Genomic DNA, 27,522 nt, shown 5'->3' with positions numbered 1-27,522 from the left:
TGAAATAGCAGATGTATTGTTGAATATTAGATGTAGTATTTAAATAACCGTCGATACTGTCATACATGCATCATATAGATAAAAGATTTACCTGCAAGCGATAAGAGGTCGTATTTCAATTTTGGGGCAGTTTATGAAACTGACATAGGTAACTGTTACGTGAACTGCACTGAATTTTCTAAATAATAAGTCTTTTTTTTGTGTTTATTTTAAGAGCTTTATGACTACGAATGTCTTTTTCTGTTAATGCCACTAAGTTAAATTAAAGGTAAAAATAAAGCTCATATATATGAATAAATTTCTAAATATTTATGAATGGCAATAGTTATAAAGTAAGATCTACTATTTATAAAGTTGAGGTCATCTCATACCTATATGAGGAAACTGCCATCATTACCATTATCAACTCATTATCGATCCGTAATAGGCTCGGGTCTCCTCTTAGATAGAGAAGTGAGAAGAGGACGACCTAAAAGTCGTAGGCCACCACGCTGGCCAAGTGCGGTTTGATAGACTTTTGGTAGACTTCATATGGTGTAAAGAAATAATGTTTTTTAAAGTATAAGTTTCCCTACGATGCGGTTTTCCTTCACCGTTAGAGCAAACGATATTTATTTGCTAAAAAGGCAAATACCTCAAAAAATTTAGCGGCACGCCTCAAAAAATTTGCCAGAAACTAAACTCTGTCCCACTAAAATAGAGGCCAGAGTCCTTACCACTAGGCTTTCATCCATTCTAGAAACTGCCATACATATTTAAAATTGGCGGTTTAAACCTATCATCGCGTTTCAAAATGAAACACTTTAGCAACTTCTTTATTATTTGTAATGTATTTCGCAGGATTTACCTCTACATGAGGTCCCATGGCTGGAGATTTTCTCATAGCAGCCGCTGTTCTCATGACACCAACATGGCTCATTTCATTAGCATACTCCGTCTTAGCATTGGCGTATCTGTAGTTCGTGGCCAAGGGTAACCAGGGTTGACCAGACGTGAAACCAGCTGTTGGAGTATCATCCCAAGGGAATGGGGCTGCTGATGCGACAGCATATGTTGGCCAGCACTCGGTTGTTTCTGCCCATTCTAAGATGGTATCTGCTGCCCCTAATTCATCTCCCTGGTGGAGTAAAACTGCTCCGGGCAGTGTTAGTGCTAGAAGAAGTATTCCATCCACCATCTCGTTCCCGTAACGTGTTGCTATTCGACTTTCGTTTGTTATACTTGTCTGTAAGAAATATGAGAATTTTATAATATTTAAATTCTTGGATTTAGTTGTTAGTTAGTTGTATCTGTAAAGTAGTTTTATTTAATTTAGATTAAATATATTAAGCTTAATGAGGCTAGTGCTAAATGTGTGAATTTTGCACTAAAAAAGTAAATTTAGACGGATTATAACAAACGAAAAACGGCAGAACATCATCCATAGCAGTTGATATAACCAGTAGTTAAAAATTCAGCTTTTGCATTTTTAACAAGCATGGAAATATCACGGCAACTTGTCTAGACATGTTCGATGCATTAGACAAGCAAACTACATGATTTCGATTGAGCCGATATGTTTGACAAAATGTTAACATGCTTTTTCAATAATATATGTATGTCGAGAGTGAGACGAGCAATTTGGATCGTTTCGGAAGCACATACGACGATCCAAACAAAACCACGGGTGAAATAGAGCCGTATATCAAAACTAATATCTGAAAGCAAGACATTGCACGGCTTACGGCAGATTTATTTGGACAGCAGCATGTTCGGTATTTAGGGCGGATTCTCGAGCCAAGTGGGGGTCGTATCTTGTGGTGGATACGCCGAGCAGCGTAAAGTTTGCAGGTTCAGCGCCAAACTTGGCACCAAGTGCTTGTACCTTTTGCTTGTCGATATTCACTGTTGCGATACAGGCGTATTTTAATACTTCACAATTCATGCAATCGTGTAGGATATGATATAATTTAGCCAAATTATATCACATAAGGAGTCTTATTGTGCTGTTGTATTTGTATCTCTGTAAATTTTCTCTGTGGTGTACAATAAAAGTGTATTCATTCATTCATTCATAAGGAGTGTTCTCTCTGATATTATATTAAACATTTTTGGCTTTAAGTAGGTGAAAGTCAGTGAAATATCTTTGGTCGATTTCAAAATTACACACCATGTATATTCAAATTTTCACAAATTGCTAAAATAAATAATCAAATCGACCAACCCAAAAAGTAATGCAGCTTTATAACAACCTGAAGAAATACTTATAGACGATTATGGCCCGAGCACACTAGGGATGGCCGGGCATTTATCTCAAGCCATCGTAAATTCATACGTAACTAGTGGTAACAAGATGCAGTTTACAATGATTAGAGAACGACTCCAAGGCATCAAAGGGGTTTTTCCGGATCGATATTACACATTGAAATCTGTATATAGTGATAGTTAAACTGGGTAAAGATAAAAAATGCACTGCCTTATCGACTCCGGTGTTCGGGCCCTAAAAGATGCACGTAATTACTTGCCTATTTGATATGACAGTTCTGAATCAAATTCTAATTATAAGCAACAGTCAATAGCGTTCACAGCACCCTAGCCGAGGTCGAGGATGCTGATTCAAATCCAGCCGCTCCCGAAATGTGTATTTTAAAATACGGCTAAGTTTGTTGTGGGCTTCTTCTTAGACCAGGACGCGTTTGGAACCCTGGTAGCTTTAGTTTTAAGTTAACAAAATGGTTATCGCCGTCATTTCACTATCAAAAGTACCACCTGTGGGCCTACTTGAATAAAGATATTTTTGACTTTGACTTTGAATATGTCATTAACCAAACTTACAATTAAAGCTACGAGGGTTCCAATCGCACATCGCTCTATGTAGAAACCACAGCAAACTCAGTCGGATAATCTTATGTTAACAGAATCTATAATAAAGGACACTTCAATACATAACAGAGACTTACTGTCCAAGTAGGAGCAGTATCTTGCGGTGGGTACAACATCGCAGCGTGCAAGTCTAGCGCTAAATTCGGTGACGATCGCCTTGTTGGTGCGGCAAGAGCATAACTTATCACGCTATTGGCTCCTGAACTACCTCCTCCGTAGTATTTAGCACCGATTTCCGCTCCGAGCGAGGTCTCAACTAGTATTACCCTGAAAGGAAACATAGTTGCATTGACTGATGCGGTTTTGCCAGCTATATTCTATAGGCGCTGGCGTTAGTAATTGTATTGTCTGATATGTTGGTGTTATATCTTTCATCAACATCATTATCCTCATCAGGGTGAGATTTTGAGCCGAGATCTTCAACTCTCAATTTGTGTTCTCTATTATTAACTACTTTGCACTTGATTAATAATTTCACTTTATGGCACTTTGCAAATCTCACTCTCTTTGCAAAATGTTTCGTTTATCTCTTTTGTTGGCTATTGCGTGAAATAAAAATCAAAATACCATTAAACTGTTTTATTACTTTTAAAATGGTAGGTACGTTTTTTTGCGAATTTTAAGTAGGTTTACGTTTATTATTGTTCCAAAACCTAAGGGGATATAAAGTTACATTGTATTTTATTATTGTATTATTAATTAAATGCATTTAGCAATTACGCTTCCGATCTATCACGATAGAACCGTCCGTCCCTTCATATTCGGGATAAAAAGTAACCTATGTCACTTTCCAGTCCACAGATTATACTTGTACAAAAACTAAAGCACTGTTCTTGCACGATTGAAGTATAAGCCAAGAAACACTTTTGCATTTACAATACTAGTAACGATGGAGAGAGAGATTTAAGACTTACGGTGGTTCCATATTGGTGTTACGAGCACACCCCATAGCAGCTATGACCATCTTTTTCACTAACTGCACACTACAGTCGTAATCTATGTTATAATCAGGGTTTACAACCACCCCCACAACTCCACGCTTCAACCATGTGCATTGAACATCTGAGAACATCGCTATTACAGCTTCAGAGCAAAGGTTTAAAATTGCCTCGTTGTTGGCGGTTCCATAGTACGCAGCTCGACCATCGTGCCATATCCATTTGTCAACTCCTTCCTCATCCTTGAAATAGTAGGTCATGAATGAAAAGAAATTTATTTTAAGCACCAAAATAAGTAGATACTTATTAGTATCCACTTGGAAAGAGATAAAATCTGCTACTCCTGAAGAAGTGAAACGTACGTGGTACGTGATTTTATGAAGGTGCCATATTTTGGTTTTAATTAAGATACCTCTGATACGTTAGTGCAGTTATAACCAGTAAGACAAAAATCCTACTTAATATTATAAATGTGAAAGCGTGGATGTTTGTTACTCAATCACGCAATTTTGACACCAGATTTGGATGTAATGTCAACATGCATGTAGCCTTTGATACGGAAGAGAACGTAGGCTACCTTTTATTTCGATTCTTTAAGTAGTTCCCGAGGGAAAATGGAAAATTGATTACGAGCTAAGCCTCGGCAGACAGCTTTGAAATTTGATATGCATGTAACCTATGCTATGGAAAAGGATATGTATATGTACTTCCTATACTGATCTCCCATGGTAAGATTAAATTTTTTTAACGAGCGTAGCTTTACAGGCAATTCTGAAGTCCACACAGACCAAGTCGTGGCCAGAAGCTAGTTAGTTAATACTGGTTTTTCAAAGCCAATTATATAGGACACACCCACTATACTATAGTATAAACCTATAATAATAAATTTGCCTGACAGTTGAGGACTTACTGGGGGTAGTTCATCTTCTTTTCCATTTCTCCAAACAAGTTTATCTTCGTAACCAGGTCTCCGTTCCGCGCTCAAATTGAATACCTCAGAACTCAAGCTGATAGTCTGAAGTGGCAGGGTTACGAGAAGCTTGAGCTCTGTTGGCAGAAAACCCTTGAGTTAAAAATATCCTTTAGTCTATATAATCATTTTATATTATGTTTAGGTAAGCTACTAAAGCTATTTCGAGAAAAAATATTTCAACACTTTTATAATTTATTCTTTTGTTTAATTGATACCTGGGATACGATATACCTTATGTCACTCTTTTGTTCTTTAACTATTTTATGTAAAATTCACTTAATTTCGTCATTGCTGCGTGTTGCGACAACACAAGAACCATTTTCACATTCCTTATATTAAGAATGATTAATTTAGTTCAGATCAGTGAAATCATTGTTTGCGTTTGACAAGAAGGTTAGGAAGATGTTTATTGATTCTTACCAAGTTTTTTAGCCTTCTCCACCAGAGCATTAAACTTATCAGCATTTCCGTATCTCACATCGATGTCTGTGAAGTCTACCGGGCCGGGGGTTCTGCAGTCTGTGCTCTTAGTAACTATTGGTGACAGGATGACGGCGTCAGCGCCTAGCGCGCGTACGTAGCTTAGCTGTTTTATTGTACCTGCGTCACAATCATAATCGCCATTTCGTTTTTAGATTTAATTAAACTATAAATTACATAAACCCTGAAAAAGTAAATTGATTTGCCATTTTTTGGTGGCCATCTTGGATTCAAAAACTGTCATAGTCTACATTCTGCTAGTCAAGCCCTTTTTTTGATTCACATATTGTGAGAGTTTGTGAAGAATAGGTTATCCGCCATCCGTTGTGGCGGCGGCCACCTTAGAACATTTTTCATTAAGCACCCCCTCTATTCTACGTCGGAGATACAAACGAACCTTTACGAAAAAATGTATTATTGCAAAGAAAAATAAAAAGTAGCGTTGTTGGCGCAAGTGAAGATTTTTTAAATTTGGTTTCAATGTCATTTTAAACCCCAAGCTTTTCGATTTATTTTGAACAATGTGAAACCACCAATCTCTCCAGCCCCTTTCTCTGAAGTTTGCAAATTAAAGATATAGAATTTATGATTTAAATGATTTATTTTATACTATTAATTAGATTATTTATTTATTAAACTAATTAAAAAATATAAAAAAGAACAATACAAAAGCATGGAAAAAAAATTGCAATTAACCAATATTAAAAAGAAAAACAAAAACAAATTCAAAGAATTGTTGATCTACACTTACGAAAATCGCGTGATCTTAATTCATTCATCAGCAAATACATCGAAATCAGGTCTAGCATCTAGGAAAGCATTGATCGCAGACAGGGTGCGAAGTATTGGCGAGCGAGCACGATATGAATATGACACAACAAGTGTTGTTTATTATGAACTTCATTTGCATACTATTCTAAAGTAGATTTTTAATTATTTTTTGGTCTTCATAGTTTGTGTTTTATACTATATCTTACTATTTGTATTTGCTAATATTACAAAAAAACTTTTATTACAAGTAGGTTTACTTTTGAAACATCAAGCTTGTCTGTTTGTAGTGAGTCTACTCGCTGCGACTGTTTCGGAAGGCAGAGTGAATTGCACTCTTGTGATACAGTCATCGTATTTTTAGAAACCACCCTACCTTCTGTTTCAATGAAGCAATCTGTTAAATATACATATTTTGTATTACTCACGGTTATTTTGAAGGTGAATCATGATTCCTTGAATTATTAATCAGACGAGTAAATATTAATTTAATAACCATGTAGGGAAACTTCGTTCGTCATAATTAAAAAAGAAAACAAATTTGTGGCCATTGTAAGGTTTCCAATGACACGGCACCACCATTTTGCAAGATATTAGGTAGCATTGTCTGTGGTTAGTTGGTCGTAATTTAAAGTTAATATCGCTTTAGTTTTCACTTACTTTAAATAAAATTAGCTTTCGTCATATACGTTACCTAAATCCATCCATTGTTAAGCGAACTACTGGTACTAGTGATTATATTATAAAATCACTTCAAATAATCAGAAATAGCCCGTAAAATAAACCTACTAATATTTTTTTGCACTTGTATTTGATAATTATCTACGCATTTCATTTATATGCTGTATGGTCCTTTTTTCCAATTTAATCTACATTTCGTTATAAATTATTAGTTCAGGTAATTTTCTCTTTATGCTTAACCTAATATTTTGTATGTAGCTTCGTAATCGGCAGGTGTTTTCTAAAGGTCTATTTGGATATATTGAGTTTATATTTTATCTTTGAATATATATTTTCTATATTTCCCTACAAGTTAGCCCTTGACTGCAAACTCACCGAGAGGTAAGTGATGTTGCAGTCTTAGATGGTAGCGGTTTGAACTATTAAGAGTAATATTTAAATCCTTATACGTCCCTACGCGTCAACATACTGGAACGCTATAACTTTAAGCAGTGCAGGATGGTAACTACCGAGGCCGAGGTACAGACCAGACCAGACCAGAGAAAATTAAAAAAAAATTAACTCCCAATTACCAATGCTGAGGATCATCACTGAACCAGGAGATCTTCAAAATTTCACCGTTATCATTGTTTTTAGCCCCATATCCCATTACTGAACTGTTTTTACCCTCCACGCTGCTTCAATGCGTTCGCAGGCTATTAATTGTTTTTTTTTATTGGTAATAGACTAGTGCTTGACCACAATCTCACCTGACGGAAAATGCAATGCATATTTGGCTTAAGATGCGCGCTTGCATACAATTTGGCACTGTGTTTCCTAAGACTTACGTTCTGGGTATTTTTAAAACAAGAGTGACCGATTAAACAGGTGTTAGACTTAGGGAACACAGGACCCGGAAGGATTTTCAAATCCCAGCCATGCATATAAGAAAAGAAGATGCAAGTCGCTTTGTGCGAGTGTGAATGTTTCCGAGATAAAATAGATTTCCTAGATTAGAATAGAACTCACTTGGACTAAGACTAAGGACCAATAACAAGTATTTATTAGGTCGGTGAGCTTGTTTCCGCGAACGGAATCAATATTTGTAATTTGTAGTGCGATTGAATGCGCGCACTCCAAACACGCCCGGACAATAAATCAACATCAACCTGTGAGCCAGAAATGGGGCGCCGCGTGTTTTTCAAATTTACCCCACATTTACCCCCGATTGAAGGGGTTGTTTTTATTCGCGTCACTTTTACAAGTGGTTTTTGGCGCTCTGCATAACACTGTGCTCAGTAATTGGGTGAAATTTTGTTTGCTGTAATTGACGGGAAATTAAAACATCGATTTTCGGATTTTCCACCTCACCTATGTGCCATGTTTCAATATTTTAGGTCACTAATAAACGCCACTGTTTAGTAATGCTTTTAGTATGAGAGAAGTTTTTAGTAGTAGTATCTACTGCTATGCTTGTACTGCCTCCGAGCAGCATTCTTGCAATGCTGCTGTCTTAAGGATGCGGTTGCCAGTGTAATAACAAAAATAATATAATAAATATTTATATTATATAAATATTTATTATATTATTTTTATGTTTTTTGTATATATAGTATATTCAAATGTTATTGTATTAGTAAGTATGTAGAATTTTGTTATTATTTAGATATATTAAATATACTTAGTAGTTATGAAGTATATTGTACCTTTATTTGACCTATACCACAATTAAATCATCTTACTCACTTCCTGGGGTAGCTGGAAGAGATCTCTTATAGAGATAAGCTTTCCTTTGTACACTTCATGTATCTTATGTTCACAATCACAATTACATAAATAATAATAATAACAGCATGTTCCTTACGTATGCAAGGTATATCAAAAGTGATGTGATCATGCAGGCTAATATGGTAACGGGCTACCCTGTAAAGTAGTCATCATCATCATCATATCAACTCATTTAAGGCCCACCACAGGGCAAGGGTCTCCTCCGGGGACCACCGATCCGCACGGGGTCACCACGCTGGCCCCGTGCGGATTGGTGGACTCTACACTACTTTAAGAACATTATAGAAAAGTCTCAGGCATGTAAGTTAATAAAAAGTAAGTAAACTTGTATTTTTTAATTACAGTTTTAACAAGATTGTACCCTATTTTAGATATAGTACTACTACACCTTTATCAGAAGACCCAGCTCTTCCATAATAATAATATCCGTTATATGCGAAATAGACGTAAGTTGTATTTAAAAATAATTTTGTTGTTTGTCACGATGTCACTATGTTTTCCTTCATCGTTGAAGCAAGTGATATTTTAATAACTTAAAAAAGAAAGAAAGATAACTTTAAATCGGGTTCTACCTGACATCGTACGGGAACGCTAAATCGATGCCGGCACATATTCGTCGGTAGGGTGCTACCCAGCCCGCAACCCTCTCACCAGAACAGATCAGAGAAAATTCAGAAATTATAAATTCCCAAATAGGCTCATCCGTGGATCGAACCTGGGACCTCTCACTAAAACCAAGCGTCATCAAATCTCTTTTGTGACGGTTGATTAAAATACCTCCTTTCAAGCGAAACCTACACACGCATTTGTTTAAAAGAAAATCTCTGATTGGTTGTACCTTGTAGATCTCCCAGGCCATCTCCATCGGAGTCCTTGAAGGAGTCCACTAGTATCCTGTAGTAGACCGCATTGCTCCACCAAGGGAGCTGCTCCGCCAACAAGCTGTTCAGTACCACCAACACGACCGCAACAAGGAGGAGAACATGATCCATGCATTTATTAATAGTTGAGCATAGAAATTGTATTTTACGATTAGATAGGTAAACTTTCTTCTCCTAGAACATACATCTAAGTGGCTATTCGAACAAAAAAAATAACAATTTAGATTTGTTAGAATTTTCAGCTATTTCTTTGCGTTTTTTTTCTATTTCTCAGTCCCATTCGCGTACTCAAGTATTGTGACAAACCAAAAAAATCGGTATATTATAAGTAATTACGTATATTGTTCATAAAAGATTCATCAGTTATCTTAGTACCCGCATAACATAAACATTGGGGCTAGATGGGGATGATTAGAGCAACGGGCTCGGATTCTTCTTAGCTGAATTCTGCATTCTAAACCGTTGGTAATTATAGACTACTACAAAAGACTGACTGGTGTTTCTTAGACAGCTACACCCTCAAAGAATAGGCATAAAATTAATAAACCTATGACTAAACAAACATGTCATTAACTTCGTTTCGAAATAGCTTCCGGGTACGGATGCTTTGTCCACGGTGGGTAAGGCAACACGCATGCCCCACCCTAGCAAGCAAGCGAATATAATTCAAAATTACCGCGTCTTATTTGATATAGCCCAAATTATAGAGCTCTGAGACTGACTTATCCGATATCCTCCGCGTCTCGTCTTCCCTCACACACTTTCAAAGTTACACAATACAATGTGTATATACTTAATGTAGCTCTGCAATATATTTACAACAATATATTATTTGTAACACAAAATATTGCTCTTTATTAACGAAAATTGGATTTAAACAACTTCTCGAAATGGACATAAGTTAGTGACACCTGCATGTCGTCTGCGAAAGGTAGCAGTCTTTTGTGGGATTGAGTATAGGCTTTTAAAATACGTTTCCTAAGGTAATTGTGTACGTACCAATGCATAAGTTTAAACAATGTGTTAAAACTCATTTAATAAATCGTTCTTAATATACGATTCGTAACGAAAAGGTCGCTTGGAAGCAGGCAGCTCCACTTTTATCCCTCACAAGATAGAAACATTCTGTAGATTAATTGTAAGATAAACTGTAAAATGATGTTGAAAAAGAGCAATCTGCTGAGTTTCTTGTCGGCTTTTCTCGGTAGAAGCTGCTTTCTGGACCGGTAGGGTCACTTTAAAAAAACTGACTTTTGTTGCAATAGTGCATATAAACTAAGCCTTCTTGAAATAAATGAATATTGAATTTTCTACTGTTATAAAAATATTAATCCTTTTATAAACGTTGCTATGGCGAGGTCTCAAACATATCCTGGTCTGAAAAAGCCCGCGACAGACTCCGTCGAAAGTTTGTTGTGCAATTAATTTATGATTCACTATTCAAGTAGTCTATCTATCGTCGGCTGTCACGCCGGCCATCTCTATTGTCGGCGGAAGCGTCGTCGTCATTGCTCGCCGTGATTCCGTTGTGGAAATTGCCGGACAATAAGTGGCCATTATCTGTTCGGATAAACGTATGTTGTGATCTATCATTTAATGACTGGATAATTTAATTTAACATGTACCTGTGTTGGATTGTGTGCTGATGGGAAATTAGAATAAAGTTGACACCATTTTGACTCTTCCCACGGCTGTCGTACGACGATTAATTTGTATTTGATATTATATATTTGACGACCTCCCTAGCGCAACGGTGAGCGCTGTGAATTTAAGAGGTTTAAGAGGAATTATCTCTGGTCTGGTCTGGTGGGAGGCTTTGACCGTAGCTAGTTACCACCCTACCGACAAAGACGTGCCGCTAAGCGATTTAATATTACGGTGCGATGTCGCGTACAAACCTATTAGGGGTATAACGTCCATACTCCTTAACCAGTTAGTCCGCTACCATCTTACCATCTATCGCAAACAAAAAAAAAACATCTGCCCAGTCTTGTGATTATGGGCACACCCTTCCGTTTGGGAGGCCTTGAGTCCAGCAGTGGAATGCTATATTAAAGTTAGTCTGCGTCCGTAATCAATAAATCAGTCTAATTTAGATGGCAGATTTAATTTAGTAGTTCTATCCTTTTCCTTTATTTTTCTTTTATTTGATTGTTGATAAAATACGAATGTCCCGATTGACGTTGGGGTATTAAACAGTGGCGTAAAGCAAGAATATGGTGTAAAGTAGAAAAATCCGCTTGCTATTTAAGTTATATGTAAAATGTAGGGTAGGTTTTGGAATGGCAACCCGCACCGGTAAACGCAGCGTAGAACGACCCCCAACGAGTTGGACAGGCATCAGGCGAGTCGCTGGGAGCGGCTGTAGGCAAGCGTGGACCGTGGATTGTAGGCAAACGAGGACCGTGGATTGTGGAACTCCCTACAATAAACCTATATCCAGCAGTGGAATTGATGATGATGAGACCTGAGTTCGCCTCTCTACTTGAACCATTTGAATCAATCGGTTATTATGAAATTGAAAATATTCGTGCTTCCCATTTACTTTCATATTTTGATTAATTAATTTTTACACCTAAGTAATGTCCCTGAAAAATTCACTCTATTTATTTTTCTCCCACATACTTGAGCATCCGCCTAAAACACATAGTAGCATAACATCTAGACAATTATGCATTGTAGTAATCTTTAAGACACTTATAACATTTGTAAAAATCATTTATATTACATCGCACAAAAAGTACATAGATTAGTCCGGTTGGCATTCATTATTCTTGAATGTCCTGTATGTTTTTTTGATAAAATACGACGTCAAGAGTTTAAGTTGCATGGCTGATGGCGTTGGATATCGTATAACACCATGCAACTAAACGCGGCGTCACGCTACGTACGCCATACGTCATGTTTCGGAATTTGATTTTATTATAATTATAATATGCAGTTAAATACACCCAAATAACTATTAACTACGTCGGTGGAGCTCGCAGGACGATCGCCTCCCCCGCCTGTAGGGTCACGCGCCCCCGCTCTCCCCAGGGAACTGTGTCACTGGAAATAAACAATCGAGTTTAGAAATTACTTCAGGGTTGGGCTCTTATATATTTTGCGTAGTTCTGGTCTAACGCCCGTATTATTACACCATCATATAGATTTTAATCGGCTTCGCTTTCGGGGGGCCGAGTTCGAATCCCACCACTCACCTCTAGCATTGCTAAGTTATGTGCGTTTTGAGCAATTCAATATCAATTTTATAATTTTTAATAGTGTTTTTACCTAAACTTGGAGGATATATCAATTTTATAAATTTAAAATGGATATAAAAATTTTCGGAACCTGCGACCCTCTGGCAATCACGGCCCTTGCGCTTTGACAACAAAGCTACGGCTCTCTTTCTGTCTCGCCAAAATTAGTATATGCATTTATATAAGACTAATAGCGACTGTAGAGCCATCTAGAAGGAATCATTTAAAATCCTGTCATAGCCTACAATTTTTATATGAATTTAAAATTTAAAAAAATGATATTTCCTCCTTGTGTAGGTAAAATACTATTTAAGAATTATAAAATTATCAAAAAGCAATGTATTATCTCTTGTTTCAAAGTGTCTCATTGTAATATAGACCTTTGAAAAGTAGATTGAAACTACGTCCCATTGTGGGCACAAAAAGGAATATTTTTTTCCGTTCTTGCAAAATTTTTGTTAAAGTTCTGCTCCTATCGGCCGTTATGTTCGTCTATGGCCTTCCTTGATAAATGAACTATACAACAAAACATCATTATTCCGATTCGAACCAGTATTTCCTGAGATTAGCGTGTTAAATCAAACAAGTGCGCGCCATTTCCCATTAGCTTTTTTTTGCTGTGCACTTGATCATAAACAAAAATATCGATTTCAAGTGTAAACTTAGATTTGTTCCCGCCGGAAATCTGAATTGTGGCACAAACACGTGTGGCGTGTTGCCACCATAACTAAGACAGAAGCAGTTACTACAGAATTAACTTTTCAATTTTTTTTTCGCTCTCTCTCAATACAGCTTATATAACACACTACTACCATAATGTACTAATAAAGCCACACATCTATATATATAAAAGGCAAAGGGATATAGATATAAAGACTGACTGACTGACTGATCTATCATCGCACGGCTATAACCACTTGACGGATCGGGCTGAAATTTTGCTCACAGATAGTTGTTACAGCGTAGGCGAAACAATTTTTGAAAATTCCAACCCTAACATGCTTAAACGGAGGACGAGAGTTTGTAAAAAATCCTTTATTCATCAATCTATTTTTCAAGTTACATCCATGAAACTTTGATTTTAGGTTGTCGATTCAAAATAAAGAAATACGAGTTTCACAAATAGAGGATGAAAATTTATATGAAAGTATCTGAAATATGATATTTACGTTCATATTTTTCTATTAGCAGTCAGACTTTAAACCTTTGTAGTTGAAATTCAGTAAATCAAAAATTGAACTTAACGTGAGCGAAGCCGCGGAAAAGCTAGTCACATATAAACCGTGGAACTTTATATTATTGCACTGTGCCGATGGAATATGCATGGTAGTGTTTTCGCAATCGGCTGAACTGCGTTGTATAACGATTTAATTGCTGCTACGCATTTGCATGCGGGAAACAATTCTGATAGACACGTGGTGCAAATTTTAAAACAATGTCTGATTTTCGGATGGGAAATGAAAAAATAAAATCGGTATTTCATTGTTTAAACTCGCGGGTTCTTGCAACAGCTTCTGATTAGTAATTTATTTCCATATACAGTTTTATGCGCATAATATACCCCGTTAATTTAAATATTTAAGTGTTGTTATTATATAGTATAGATTTAGATGAATACTAAGTATAATTTGTTTAAGACTCTGCAAAAAAAAATCTGTACGGTGCAATTTATAATTGCTTCAATCTTCATACCCCCAAATAAATCTTCCTCTGTGTACGTTCTACTCACGTTTCTCTCTGACACCGGAGCATCCTCAGAAAATGATGACTTTGTTGACAATCGCCAAGTCAATTTGCTCGATTTTGTGTGGAGTATAATAAACCCATATCCTTAATCGGCTTCTACGCGATATCATTACGTCCTTGGCGGTAGGTTGGCAACTAGCCACGGCCGAATCCGCCCACCAGGCCAGACCAGAGAGAAGTTCACAGCTCTCACCGCTGCGCCTGCAGAGGTCTTCAATATTTTAAATTAAAATCAACTTACCCGTCAACTCTACTAGAATGCACACTGGAAGCGTAAACTGTCAATGGTTCCCTCAAGAGAGTAACATTATCCAAGTCGACAGTGTCGTCCTCTGAGCCAACGTTGAACAATAACGCATAGGTGTCATGTGTTATAAGGTGCCTTATAAGGATGAAAGTGTTCTCAGAGAGTGCTTGAATGTGGTAGCTGCCATGTGACAAAGCTGGCTGCTTGCGTAGACTGATCAGGGATTTGTATACCTGGAAATAATATTTTATTATTTATATAACTATTTTTTTTTACGTAGTCCATACATGTTTACGTGTAATTTAGAGTAGAAACTTTTTAATTAAGAACATCAAAATTAGTTCAGTGAACATAAGTTAGTGACATCTGCATATCGTTTGCGAAAGGTGCAGAAGTCATTTGTGGGATTGAGTATATGCTTTTATAATCTGATTCCCAAGGTAATTTTGGCTATCTGCCAATGCATAAGTTTAAGCAATGTGTTAAAAAAATAAATCGTGGTAACTATACGATTGATGAATTTCTTAACGACAAGGCTGCTTGGCTCCGCTCTCATCTCTTACAAGATAGAAAATATTATTTTTTTCATTGCGAACTGTAAAATGATGTTGAAAATGAGCAATCTGCTGAGTTTCTGGCCGGCTCTTCTCGGTGGAATCTGCCTTCCGAACCGGTGGTAGAGTCACTACAAACAGACTGACTTGATGTTCCAAAAGTGCTTATAAACTGCGCCTACTTGAAATATTTAGAAATTTTTGTTCTAAGTTTCCACGGTTAAGAAGTAACAGTAACGTAAAATTTATAATGTTTATATGAGACGGTAAATGTGCATTAATAACCTACCTTATAATGGCTTCGCTTAGCTTCTTTTTGGGCTTTTAAATTGATTTCCGTATAATCTAGTGCAATTGGCAACCAAGTTGTGGAGTTGGTCGAGAATCCAGCGTTGGTTGTATTATCCCAATGGAACGGTGTCCTGGCCGGATCTCTGGAGTATTCCAGATAGTTGTCTGGGTTGCCTTGGTTGCAGGCAGCAACGTCAACAGTGTCCTCCCAACTGACGTATCCATCCCTCATACCGATCTCCTCACCTTGGTAAGTTATGGCCACTCCAGGTAGTAACATGCTTAAAGAGTTTAAGCCGTCAACCATATTGGTTCTGAATCGCGAAGGCATCCTGTTCTTGTCGTGATTACCGAACTAAAAAAACAATGTTAAATTAAAAGTTATTCCCTTAGTTTCCCCCTGCCTTCTGCACCAGATATTTTAGGAGTTATTTATAGCCCCAAGGTCACTGTAGCCTCTACATAGTTTGCCGGATCATAGGTGTATGGATATTCCACCATTAATCGGTTGTCAGAGCCTCGTCTGTTGTCCAGCAGGGAGCACTACGAGCAGGTGAGGTTGGCATTTGGGGTTGACTAGATGACTTTTACCAGCAGCTTTTCCAGGCTGTAAGCCGGTTGAGCCGCACAAACAGACACACTTCCGCATTTCTAATATTAGTATGAATTTTTAAAAACGGTATTAATTGGAACAACTTGGACCTAGTGATGTAAAGTCGTAAATTATGGAATAATATCTTATAATAGATACCTAATTATTCTTTGTCTTATCTGTGGGTAATGATGAAGTTAGTGATCTCACAAGAAGACTTTAAACTATTGTTAGTAATTCTAACAAAAATATATACTTAAACAAAATATTGGTGATGCTCGCAAGCATCAATACGATATCATTGGGGCTTGAGCGCTGCTAATAAGCCACACAGATTTACTAGGTATAATAATATTTACTCACCACCCAATTCGCCACCCTCCCAGAAGGCATATAGGTGAGCCAACGTTTGATAACGTAGACAAAATCCCTCGCGCTGGATTTAGCAGACAGACTATTGATCAGTTCGAAATTGAATGGGAAATGAGCACCGTCCCGGCCTCCCTCGACGCCGTAGTACAGCATAGTCATGGTAATGTTAGCGTAGGCTTCCGCGAGAAGAATTCTGCGACAAAATGTTTGAAGTATGTCAATTCTGCCCGCTTTAGATTATCTGCAGCCTATTAGCGACCCATTGGTGGGCATAGGCCTCGCCTCTCATTTGGAAGATGGTTTAAGAGCATAAAACCATCACGCTGCCTAAATGCGGGTTGGTGAGCTTTTTAGTGACTATTGTCAACGCCAAACTTCAGGTTGGTACTGAAAATTCTTAACAGAAAAAACTCAATATTTATCAATTCTTCGACCGACCCGGCATTTGAACCCAGGATCTCGTGATCCGTTATTTAACCTGCTAACCGATAGACCAACGAAGCAGTCTCAGTTTTAGATCAATTAAAATAAAAAATAAAAAAAACTTTACGCTCCTAAAAGGCTTTAATTTCATTATGTTTTAAAGAATCTACCATAGCTAGTAAATTTAATTTAACTGTAACAATAATTCATCATGTATTTTTTTATCCTACTACAAGTGAACCCTTGACTGCAATCTCACTAGCTAGTGATGATGTAGTTTAAAATGGTAACGGTAACCTGTTGGGTATGGCAGTTAAACCCTTAAACAATTTTACGCTTAGCGGTACGTCTTTGTAGTTTTTACGTTAGTACGAATTTAGTTGTCGCCATCAATTCACTTCTATGTCATATAGTGCCATCTATGTGCCTATTTGAATAAAGAAATATTTGTCTTTGACCTTTACTTTGGAAATCACTTAACAATAATTGTGTAAAGTGTTATTAGCACCTAAAAAAGCTTTTACTTTGTTTCGCTATTATTTTCATCTTTCCATCCATCAGCGAATTCCCTCCAATCGTACAATACGTCATAGAGTTCAATTAGATGCTTCGTATACTCTTGTGTAGTGTAACCAGCTTGATCTGGATTCAAGAACATGTTCCCACTTAAAGGCTCGTCAGGATATACTCCCCCGTGGTCGTTAGGATCCGCTTCGAAGAGATGCACCACTGCGTCTAATCTATATCCGTCTGCACCCTTCTCGAACCAATACTTCATTATGTTCAACATTTCATTTCTGACGGCTGGGTCTCTGAAGTTGAAATCTACTTGCTCTTTTGCAAATTGATGTAAATAGTATTGCTGGCGGATTTCGCTCCATTCCCAAACTGAGCCACCGAACTCGCTTATCTGAAAACATTAAAATATTCAGCTACGTTTGTAGTGGACTTTTCCGCTAACCTACTCGGAGTACAGAAAGTTTAAGATAAAATTGTTGTTTTTACTTACAAAACGAAAATAATGTTTCTATCGAAAAAATAATCAAATCTATTTGTTTTACCTCAACATATGATTAAGTAGCGAAAGTTGATTATTTTTAAGTTATTTCCAAGGTACAAGTAAAAGTTATCGTTAACGCAGATTTTCTCAAAATAACCGAAGTATAACCCAAACTCATTTTTCTTTAACGTCTTCAATTATTATAAGTTAAGTAAGTAAAGGTTTCTATAGGTCGAAGTAAAGGTTTACCCAGTTGGAAGGGACAAGCCGATTAGAAGCGTTGTTCGGGTCTATGATGGGGTCAGCCCAAACGAAAAAGTTCTCGTAGCCAGGCTCCCTCGCCAGTGATCGCTTAAAGTACTCAGACTGATCACTTGCGTGATTAGGAACGTAGTCCAGCAGAATTTTAATTCCTGAAATCATTCAAGTTCAAATTACGAAGAATTTCAAGTGTGCTTAAGTTAGAAAGTCTTACAATTATCTCCCTAGACTAATTATATTTCAAAGTATAAAATTGAATAACCTTCGACTACATATATATTATATGTAGTCGAAGGTTATTCTATTTTATAGATAGTGTACATTATTCTAATAGTCGAGCCTTTTCATTTGCTACGGTTCGATGGAGTTCTGAAACAATATGTGATCTGCTTTTTTGTTGCGGCGGCCATCTTGGAATGAATTTATCATCAACATAGCTAAGTACACTTCAGACTAATTCACCTTTAAATACGAGGCTACAGCCATACACATACACACACACATCAAACTATAAGTTTTATGTGTGTGTGTGTGTATGTATATATATACCCAGTAGTTATTGCGTTGTTTAGTTTAAAACAAGATTGCGCTTTAGCAATGAGACCACTTTTTGTGGTGTGTACGTACTCGTAAATATACAATCTCAGTCTAATTTTAGAGGAGTTATTTTTGAAGAATTTAATAAAATAAATTTAAGAAATAGAAAGAAAATATGACATTTTTGCAGCAGTTAATGGTAACTTATCTTCCTTTTTTATAATTATGTTTTATTAATAAATATATGTGTACTTTGTCAGTTTATATGATACGTCGAAGTCCCTTGATACACAGCCAGAGGGACAGCACAGTGATATATACAAGGGTTCCATTTTATGAACCCTCGCACAAAAAGGGGTTATAAGTTTGACCGAAGTTTGGAATCCCGAAAAAACAACCCTACCCTGTAATTTGTGGGCATCCTTGTACAATAGGTATGACATAGAATTATGCAAAGTTACCACTAGGTATTTACTAACGGTTCTCGACATTATAACGAAACAATAATAAAAGCCTTTATTAACAATCTTTTAAATTACATTTATATTATTTCCAAAGTAAAAACTGTTTTGGTACAATATTACGTTTTATAATAGACACCGCTTATTTGATCCCCATGTTTTTCTATTCCAAATTGTTTCTGCCACTTTTTTAACATCATATTATAACTAACAACCATAGATTAAATTAGCAGAGGTGATCCATGTATACTAAGCTTGTAATAAGCTAACTTTAAATAAAATATCTCTGTTTGTTTGTTTGTTTGTTACCTATTGTTATATCAACCATCACCTGAGCATCAGCATCGGTCTGAGCGAAATTTGCCACAGAATGCACGGATATAGCTTGCATCCAAGAGACGGATGTTTTCCTGGAATGAAAGTATACTACATACTTTCATTCCGGAAAAGTAAGGGCCGGGGGGAATTTAAAATAGTAAACATCATTACTTACGTACGGCTTAGCCTTAAAACCGATGTTGACAAAATTGTGCATAGAGATATCTTGCTTACTGGCACAGACATATTATTTTGTAGTAACCACGGGTTAATCAACTATGAGGCAGGTAACTACGTAGTGAAGGCCTAGCACCAGGAAAACAGGAACTTGAAGTAATTTTCCACAACACTCATTTAACACATCTTATATTTTTGGAATTCTACCAGTCGTGCTCACAAAATATCGTTTAATGCTACGTCCGACCGCCTCATCGTATGACAACCTCTCATCCTCAATAATAAACTACCGCCCAGATGTACCCTCAATTGTTTATTTTAAAACTAGTTTGTGTTTCTACATTTTAATTATTATTAATATAATTCACACGTATATTTATAGGAATTTCGAATAAGAAAATAACAAATATAAGTGCAACAATTATCAAAATCAATGACTGCATATAACTCAATATCACATATATAAGTAACTTTTAATGTGATTATTTATACGCTAGCTATAATAATTATTAGTAGGCTTACAGTAGATATCGAAATTTAATCAAAATAATACATTACCAAGATCATGCGCCTTTTTCACTAACTCTTCAAAATCGGCCATGGTCCCATATTCAGCCTGGATGTTGTAGAAATCGCTGATGTCGTAACCGAAGTCCACCATGGGTGAGACGAAGATGGGTGACATCCATATCGCGCCTATACCGATATCCACCAGGTGATCCAATTGCGTTGATATTCCTACAAATGTGGTGAGTAAATATCGATAGTATAATTTGATACTGACTATGACATCTTGATGTATTTTTGCATCGTTCGAGTCTAATACAAGACGTGAAGTGTATCGAAAATGCACCCGTATTTATATCAAAATACCCACCGGCAAAATGTCTTGAACATTGGCTGTGAATCAAATCTAGTTTTAATCACTTCATGAAAACTATTTCTTTTTATTTCACTACACCCTTGACTGCAATCTCACATGGTGGTAAGTGATAATGCAGTCTAAGATGGTAACGAGCTAACCTGTTAGGGGTACGGCAGTAATATTAAACCCATACCTCTAATCGGTTTCTAAGCGTCATTGCACCGGAACGTTAAATCGCTTAGCGGGACTTGTTTGTCGGTAGGGTGGTAACTAGCCACGGCAGAAACCTCCCACCAGACCAGACTAGACATAATTGGGAAATTATAAATTTGCATATTTATAGAATCGGGGGATCGAACCCGGCCAATTAAGTCAAAATAATAATAATAATAATTATTATTAATTAAATAACAAATATTAGCACATTCTTTAAAATGCTAATCCATTTAATAAAGTATGTGGCACATGTCACAGTTACAGTTTGATAAAAGTTTAATTATATACCCACTTTATAAAATTACTGTAACATATTGAGTATGCTTATCTTTATTAGTGACTTATATAAAACTTTATATATGTCTATAAATAGCGATTTGGTACCATTAGGTTTGTCGGAAATATGCCTGTTTATATGTGGACACTTTCTTCTGACGATCACCATGGCTCAGTGGTAAGCGCATGGGTTCTCGTTCGAGTAACCCGATCGGACGGGTTCAATCCCCGGCGAGGAAAATTTGGGAAATTATAATTTATATTTTATTTCTTTTCTGGTCTGGTCTGGTGCGGTTGTCATGTCTAATTACGACCCACAATTTAACACTCCGGTACGATGCTACGTAGAAACCGTTTAATATAATTATTATGCAGTATGTTGGTAGTGATATCAAGTTAACAGCTTAACAGGTTAGTCTGCTATCGCGTTAGACTGAGTCATCACTGACATATATCCCTACTAATATTATAAATGTGAATGTAAGTTTGTTTGTTACGCTTTCACGCAAAAACTACTTAACCGATCCTCATGAAACTTTGTACACATATTCTTGGAAGTGTAAGAAGTAATATCGGATACTTTTTATACCGACATTAAGCTCGGTTCCTTCGGGAGAAGGGATGAAAGTGTTCGAATAATTATAACCGATTTGAATAATTGTTTTTGTACTATAGAGGTATATGTGTTTAATTTTGCCGAAACTGTGGTTGGAGATAGAGGACAGAACTCCTCAGCGGATAGCAGCAAACCTCTCATTTAAGGCTTAGCGATACTGAATACTTTAAATTTATTTAGAACTACAGCTAAATTGAACGCCACATCAAAAAACAAAATCAAGCGCAGATGAAGACGCGGGCAACAGCTAGTAATAATATAACGTGGCGTTATGACATTTAGTTATCGCAGGTGAAACCACGAAACAGCTAATAACTCTATGTAATTAAGTTATTTCAATAATTAGGAGTAGGTAGAGTTCAAAGCACATTCCGTTTTTTAAATCCTATTATGGCGAAAAATCGATAGCGCTGAAAGCCCAGTAGGTAGGAGCTCGACATCACTTTCAGTGGGCCAAGTTCGAATCCCAGCACATACCCCTCGAAACTTTTCTAAGTTATGTGCGTTCTAAGTAATTAAAATATCACTTGCTTCAACGGTGAAGGAAAACATCGTGATGAAACCTCAGAGTCCTCCATAATGTTCTCAAAGGTGTGTCCACCTACCCGCACTGGGCCAACGTGGTGGACTACGGCCTTAAACCCTTGTCATTGTAGGAGGAGACCCCTGCTCTTGGGCCGTTAATGGGTCGATATGATGGTGATGATGACGAAAGATGGTTGAGCACCAAATCTGCTGGTCATACTGCGTGGGTATTTTATATATAGCTTACCTTTTAAATCACCGATGCCATCCCCGTCACTATCCTTGAAGGACCGAGGGTAAATTTGGTATATGACGGTGTGTTCCCACCAGTCCAGTGGCTTTAGTTCCGGCGGTGGTGGACCTCGGTTGGCCAATATACCCCATGTCAAACTCCCTACCACCACTCCTACCACAGCTGTCACACCAATAGTGATTCCTACCACTCTCCAGATCGTGTACATCATGACTGACGCCGAAGATGTTTGAATTTTTTTAAGTTTATTGCTGTTATATGATAAAATTATTTGTCATTTATTATCTTCGGTTCAATTGTTTTTATACACGCTATAAAATTGCATATTGATGATAAGCATATATATTACTTAGCTTTATTATATAGATACGGTTACAGGAGATATTTGGTGTATTACATAATACAAACTTTGTCCCTGTGTGTACTTTTTATCATGATAAAATTTCTTAATGCACCCATTTATTGCGGTCACTCGGCGGCGTACACTGCATACATGGCAAAAATTATCCTCCTATACGAGTTAAATATCAATTTTAGGATAGGCAGTGCTTTTGTGCATATATGAAGTGCACGTCACTGCGGTCGCTTACAGGTATGCCCAGCATGGTAATTTTGGGCAAACCTTCTAGCTGTATGAGTTTAGTCTAGAGCAGTGGACAAATGTTTATTTATTAAGAAAAGCGTGCCCTGAGGAGACCTGCCAATTGTCCATTTCGTCTTCCCAGGGCTAGAAAAAATCTAAAGCAAGTGATATTTGGTATCTCGGCGGGCGATGGCGTAGTTTGTAGCGGTCCTGCTTTCTGAGTCCAAGGCCGTGAGTTTGATTCCCAAAACTGGTAAATGTTTGTGTGATGAACATGATATTCATCAGTGCCTGGGTGTAGTGTTTATCTGTATATTATAAGTTTTTATGAATAATATTCATAATAAAATATTCATCAGTCATCTTAGTACCCATAACACAAGGTACTGTATTGTCGAAATATATTTATTTATTTTTATATACTAAATCGACAAATTCAATACTTTGAGAACCTCGAAGTATCTCTACGTGATCAAATCAGGAATGAGGAGTTCCGTAGAACATCTAGAATTACCGACAGACATGCTTAACGAGCCGTGAAGCTAAAGAGGCAATGGGCGGGGCAGATACTCGTAGTTCGAATAACGAATAGAATTTTTTATTTTTTTTTCTAGAGAAATAAATATACTACGACAATACACACATCGCCATCTAGTCCCAAAGTAAGCGTAGCTTATGTAATGGATACTAAGATAAAGTTGAATATTTTTGTGAGTAATATCCATAAATACTTATGATAAACATCCACTGAAAAACATTTATGTTCATCACACAAACATATTTCAGTTGTGGGAATCAAACCCACACACAACCCTCTACGCAATCTCTATTATAGAGATATACACCACATATATATATATATATATAGATATCTCTTAACAATTATTCATTGCAAAGTCAACATCTCCTGCGGATGCTCCGGTTTTGGAGCGAAACGTGCTGGAATGGCAGCCCCGCACTGGTAAGCACAGCGTTGGTCGACCCCCAACGAGGTGGGCAGATGACATTAAGCGCGTCGCAGTTAGCCGCTGGGTCCAAATGGCACAAAACTATGTCCAGAAGTGGACTTTTGGTTTATATGATAATAAATAAATATACTACGACAATACAAACATCGCCATCTAGTCCCAAAGTAAGCGTAGCTTATGTAATGGGTACTAAGATAAAGTTGAATATTTTTGTGAGTAATATCCATAAATACTTATGATAAACATCCACTGAAAAACATTTATGTTCTGATGAACATAAATGTTTTTCAGTGGGTTTGACTCCCACAACTGAAATATGTTTGTGTGATCACAAACATATTTCAGTTGTGGGAGTCAAACCCACACACAACCCTCTACGCAATCTCTATTATAGAGGTGATTATATATACCACATAAATATATAGATATCTCTTAACAATTATTCATTGTAAAGTCAACATCTCCTGGGGATGCTCCGGTTTCGGACCGAAACGTGCTGGAATAGCAGCCCCGCACTGGTAAGCACAGCGTTGATCGACCCCCAACGAGGTGGACAAATGACATTCAGCGCGTCGCAGTTAGCCGCTGGATCCAAATGACGCAAAACTATGTCCAGAAGTGGACGTCTTTTGGTTTATATGATAATAAATAAATATACTACGACAATACACACATCGCCATCTAGTCCCGAAGTAAGCGTAGCTTGTGTTATGGGTACTAAGATATATAGCTGTTGAATATTTTGATGAATATAATACACATAAATACTTATAATATACAGATAAACACCCAGACATTGAAAAACAGTCATATTCATTACGCAAACATTTTCCGATTGCAAGAAGCGAACCCACGGCCTAGGACTCAGAAAGCAGGGTCGCTTCCCACTGCGCCAGACGGCCGCCATGATGATGATGATGAGAAACAGATAAGAAACCTTCCTCTTGCCGCGGGTGTCTCATGAGGCGACTACAGAGAATATGACCGCGATCGGGCAGTAGCATCCTTTGTGCTGCCACTATTTACTGCTAACACCAACCCGTTTGCCCAGCGTGGTGATTATGGGCAACTCAGTACCTCAGTACCTCAGTTGCTCCTTATTCCATCTGTGGACTGTCATAAGCTATAGAACTTTCTAAGAGACGGCTTTATTTATGCCATCCTCGTATAAGTATATTCGTATGCAGCCATAATCATAGCACATCTTTTCTCGTGTAATAATATGTTGGGGCAGGAATCTTCTGAAATATTATCAAACGGAATCCTGCAAGAGCGAAGCCCGCGGTCCACCGCAACTATACACGTACCGTTTGAGGGAACTTCTCACGGAAATATGTTCACATTTCAGACACAGTATAGCGATCATACAGTTCAGTAACGTCTTTGCCTTTTCTGTCGCCACGCGTAAGCTAATATGAAACGGTGCTTGCTACCATGGCTGTATTTTATACTACGACTAAACCTAGATTTAACCGAATCAACCACATCAAATTTAGCGAGAGTGTTTTTTTTGCTTTATATTTCTTTTTATTTATTTAACTACAGGTTAGCTCTTGGCTGCAATTTCAGTTGTTGGTAAGTGATGATGCAGTCTAAGATGTTAGCGGGCTAACCTGTTAGGTAGTATGGCAGTTATACCCCTTAATGGTTTCTACGCTACGTCGCACCGGCACACTAAATCGCCTAGCGGTACGTCTTTGTCGGTAGGGTGGTAATTAGCCACGGAAAAAGCCGCCGACCAGACCAGAGAAAATTCTGAAATTATTAATTACTGACTTGGTCCTGCCTGGAATCGAATCCCGGACCTCCTATTAAATTCACAGCGCTCACCGTTGCGCTAGGGAGGTCATCAAAGTTTTCAAAATTTAAGGTCACTTGTTAGTGAACGTTTTTTAAAGTTTATACATCCATACGTTACGTACAAAACTAGCGCCTTGTTTGAAATCTTTGAAAAATAATTATAATCGCACAAAATAAAAATCCGTATTTATAGTTTACATACTGAAATACTTCTATACACATAAGCAAATAGGTACATTCACCTAACAGGCAAAAAATAAGAATCCCACAGAGTACCTTGTACTAAGCTAGCAGCATTTATCATTGAATTTCCTAATCTTCCAAGCGCCTACATTAATCTCATACTCAGAGGGATATAACCTGACCACTTTACGTAGTGACACACTACTTATGAGTAGTAGGCACGTTTATTTCTGAACTGTATGATTGCTAAGCTATGCCATACAGCGTTTGATGTGAACCTATCCGCTAACTTCACGAAATATGTTTACAGCTCTGCTTTCCCCGAAGTTTTACTTTGAACCAGCTATTCCCAACTATGTAATAGGAACATTTCACGTTATAACGCCAGGTAGCTGGATCTTCAAAGCAACCGTGATATTCTTAAAACGTTTATTGCATTGTTTGTTCAAAGCAGGAAATTCAAAATTAAAGTTAAAATAGTTTCTTGTAATTTTGGCAAAGGCTCCAATTTTGCCTTCATTTTGCGTGCTATGATTTTTTTTAAAATTAAAAGTGTAAAAGTAACAACAGGTTAGGTTAGTCTTACACAAATTCTAAACTGCTTCTTCGCTATGAATGGGTATTATTACTTTGTATTATTATTTACTCTGTGCCGTGTGGTAGCGGCAAATCAGAATACCGTTGTCAGCTCCCCTCCACCTTCAGGTGTCGTACGACGCGACTAAATACAACGAGAACTGCAGCGACTACTAACCCGTCAGCTCCCAGGTCGCCTGTATACGCCTGTCGCTGTGTATACGGGATTGAGTAATAAACTCTCACAACGAGAAAAAATATTACAAATATTCACATTTATTGACACAGCTAAATTATATAGACAGGCTATTATTTTTTACGTTTTTGTCGGTACTCCAGTACTGGTTCGCTAAATTGGCTTACCTTACCTTATAAAATCTCCTTGGGGAATGTAAATATTTTCTTGAAAGGTTTTTTTTCTGGAGTGCCAAGGTAACGGCTTGACCTCTAAATCCGCATGAACCCTGCAAGCTTAGGGCCCTTATGGGTACGTTTCTGTAATGAGGGTTAGAAACTTATCTCCTAGGTATTTCAAGGGTCGTAATATAGCGCCTGTCAGCAAGAGAATTTATAAAAACAACTCAACCAAAATTACGCACTAATACATGACGTTCTGAATATTTTAATTCATCCAGTTTAGTTGGCATACAATTCTACGATAAACTACCCATTGACATCTTGGAGATGTCTCTTAAAAAGTTCAAAGTTTGTAGGAAACGTAAGGTTATAGAAAATTCCTATTGTAGTATTGTGTAAAGACTACGTAATCGATAAAAAGCTTGGGTGTGAATTACTGCTCTAACCAGGTTGCTAGTATAATAATTTTAAAGGACAATGTGAGATGGTGATAGCAAAAAATCAATAAAAAAACACCCGGCTAAGTTTTTTGTAGGCTTCTTCTTAGATCAGGACGCGTTTGGAACCCTCGTAGCTATAGTTTTAAGTTTACGAATATGGTTATCGCCATCATCTCAGTACTGTGTAATTCTCATGCAATTTACGCATCAAAAGTGCCAGCTATGGGCCTACTTGAATAAAAATATTTTGACTTTGGCTTTACTGATGATGATTGATGATCCAATAGAGTTGT

The 27,522-nt window shown here is 37.2% G+C and overlaps 2 protein-coding genes across 2 annotated transcripts in view; one reads left to right on the top strand and one right to left on the bottom strand.

Moving 5' to 3' along the window:
• LOC120637261 overlaps nucleotides 1-27,522 on the top strand; it is a 116,968-nt gene that overhangs the window by 3,469 nt on the left and 85,977 nt on the right. The gene's annotated exons all lie outside the window — the stretch shown is intronic.
• Nucleotides 12,317-22,530, bottom strand: LOC120637260 (maltase 2-like). The gene is made up of 8 exons (XM_039909002.1): nucleotides 22,317-22,530; nucleotides 20,130-20,309; nucleotides 18,067-18,230; nucleotides 17,342-17,727; nucleotides 16,386-16,587; nucleotides 15,429-15,785; nucleotides 14,580-14,818; nucleotides 12,317-12,398 (listed from the first exon to the last, which is right to left on the bottom strand). Exons 1-8 carry the CDS (start codon nucleotides 22,528-22,530, stop codon nucleotides 12,317-12,319), a joined length of 1,824 nt encoding a protein of 607 aa, XP_039764936.1.

The sequence above is a fragment of the Pararge aegeria genome, chromosome 3, assembly GCF_905163445.1.
Source record: "Pararge aegeria chromosome 3, ilParAegt1.1, whole genome shotgun sequence".
NCBI lineage: Eukaryota > Metazoa > Arthropoda > Insecta > Lepidoptera > Nymphalidae > Pararge > Pararge aegeria.
Note: the sequence above shows the minus strand (reverse complement) of the source record. Positions and strands in the feature narration are given on the sequence as shown.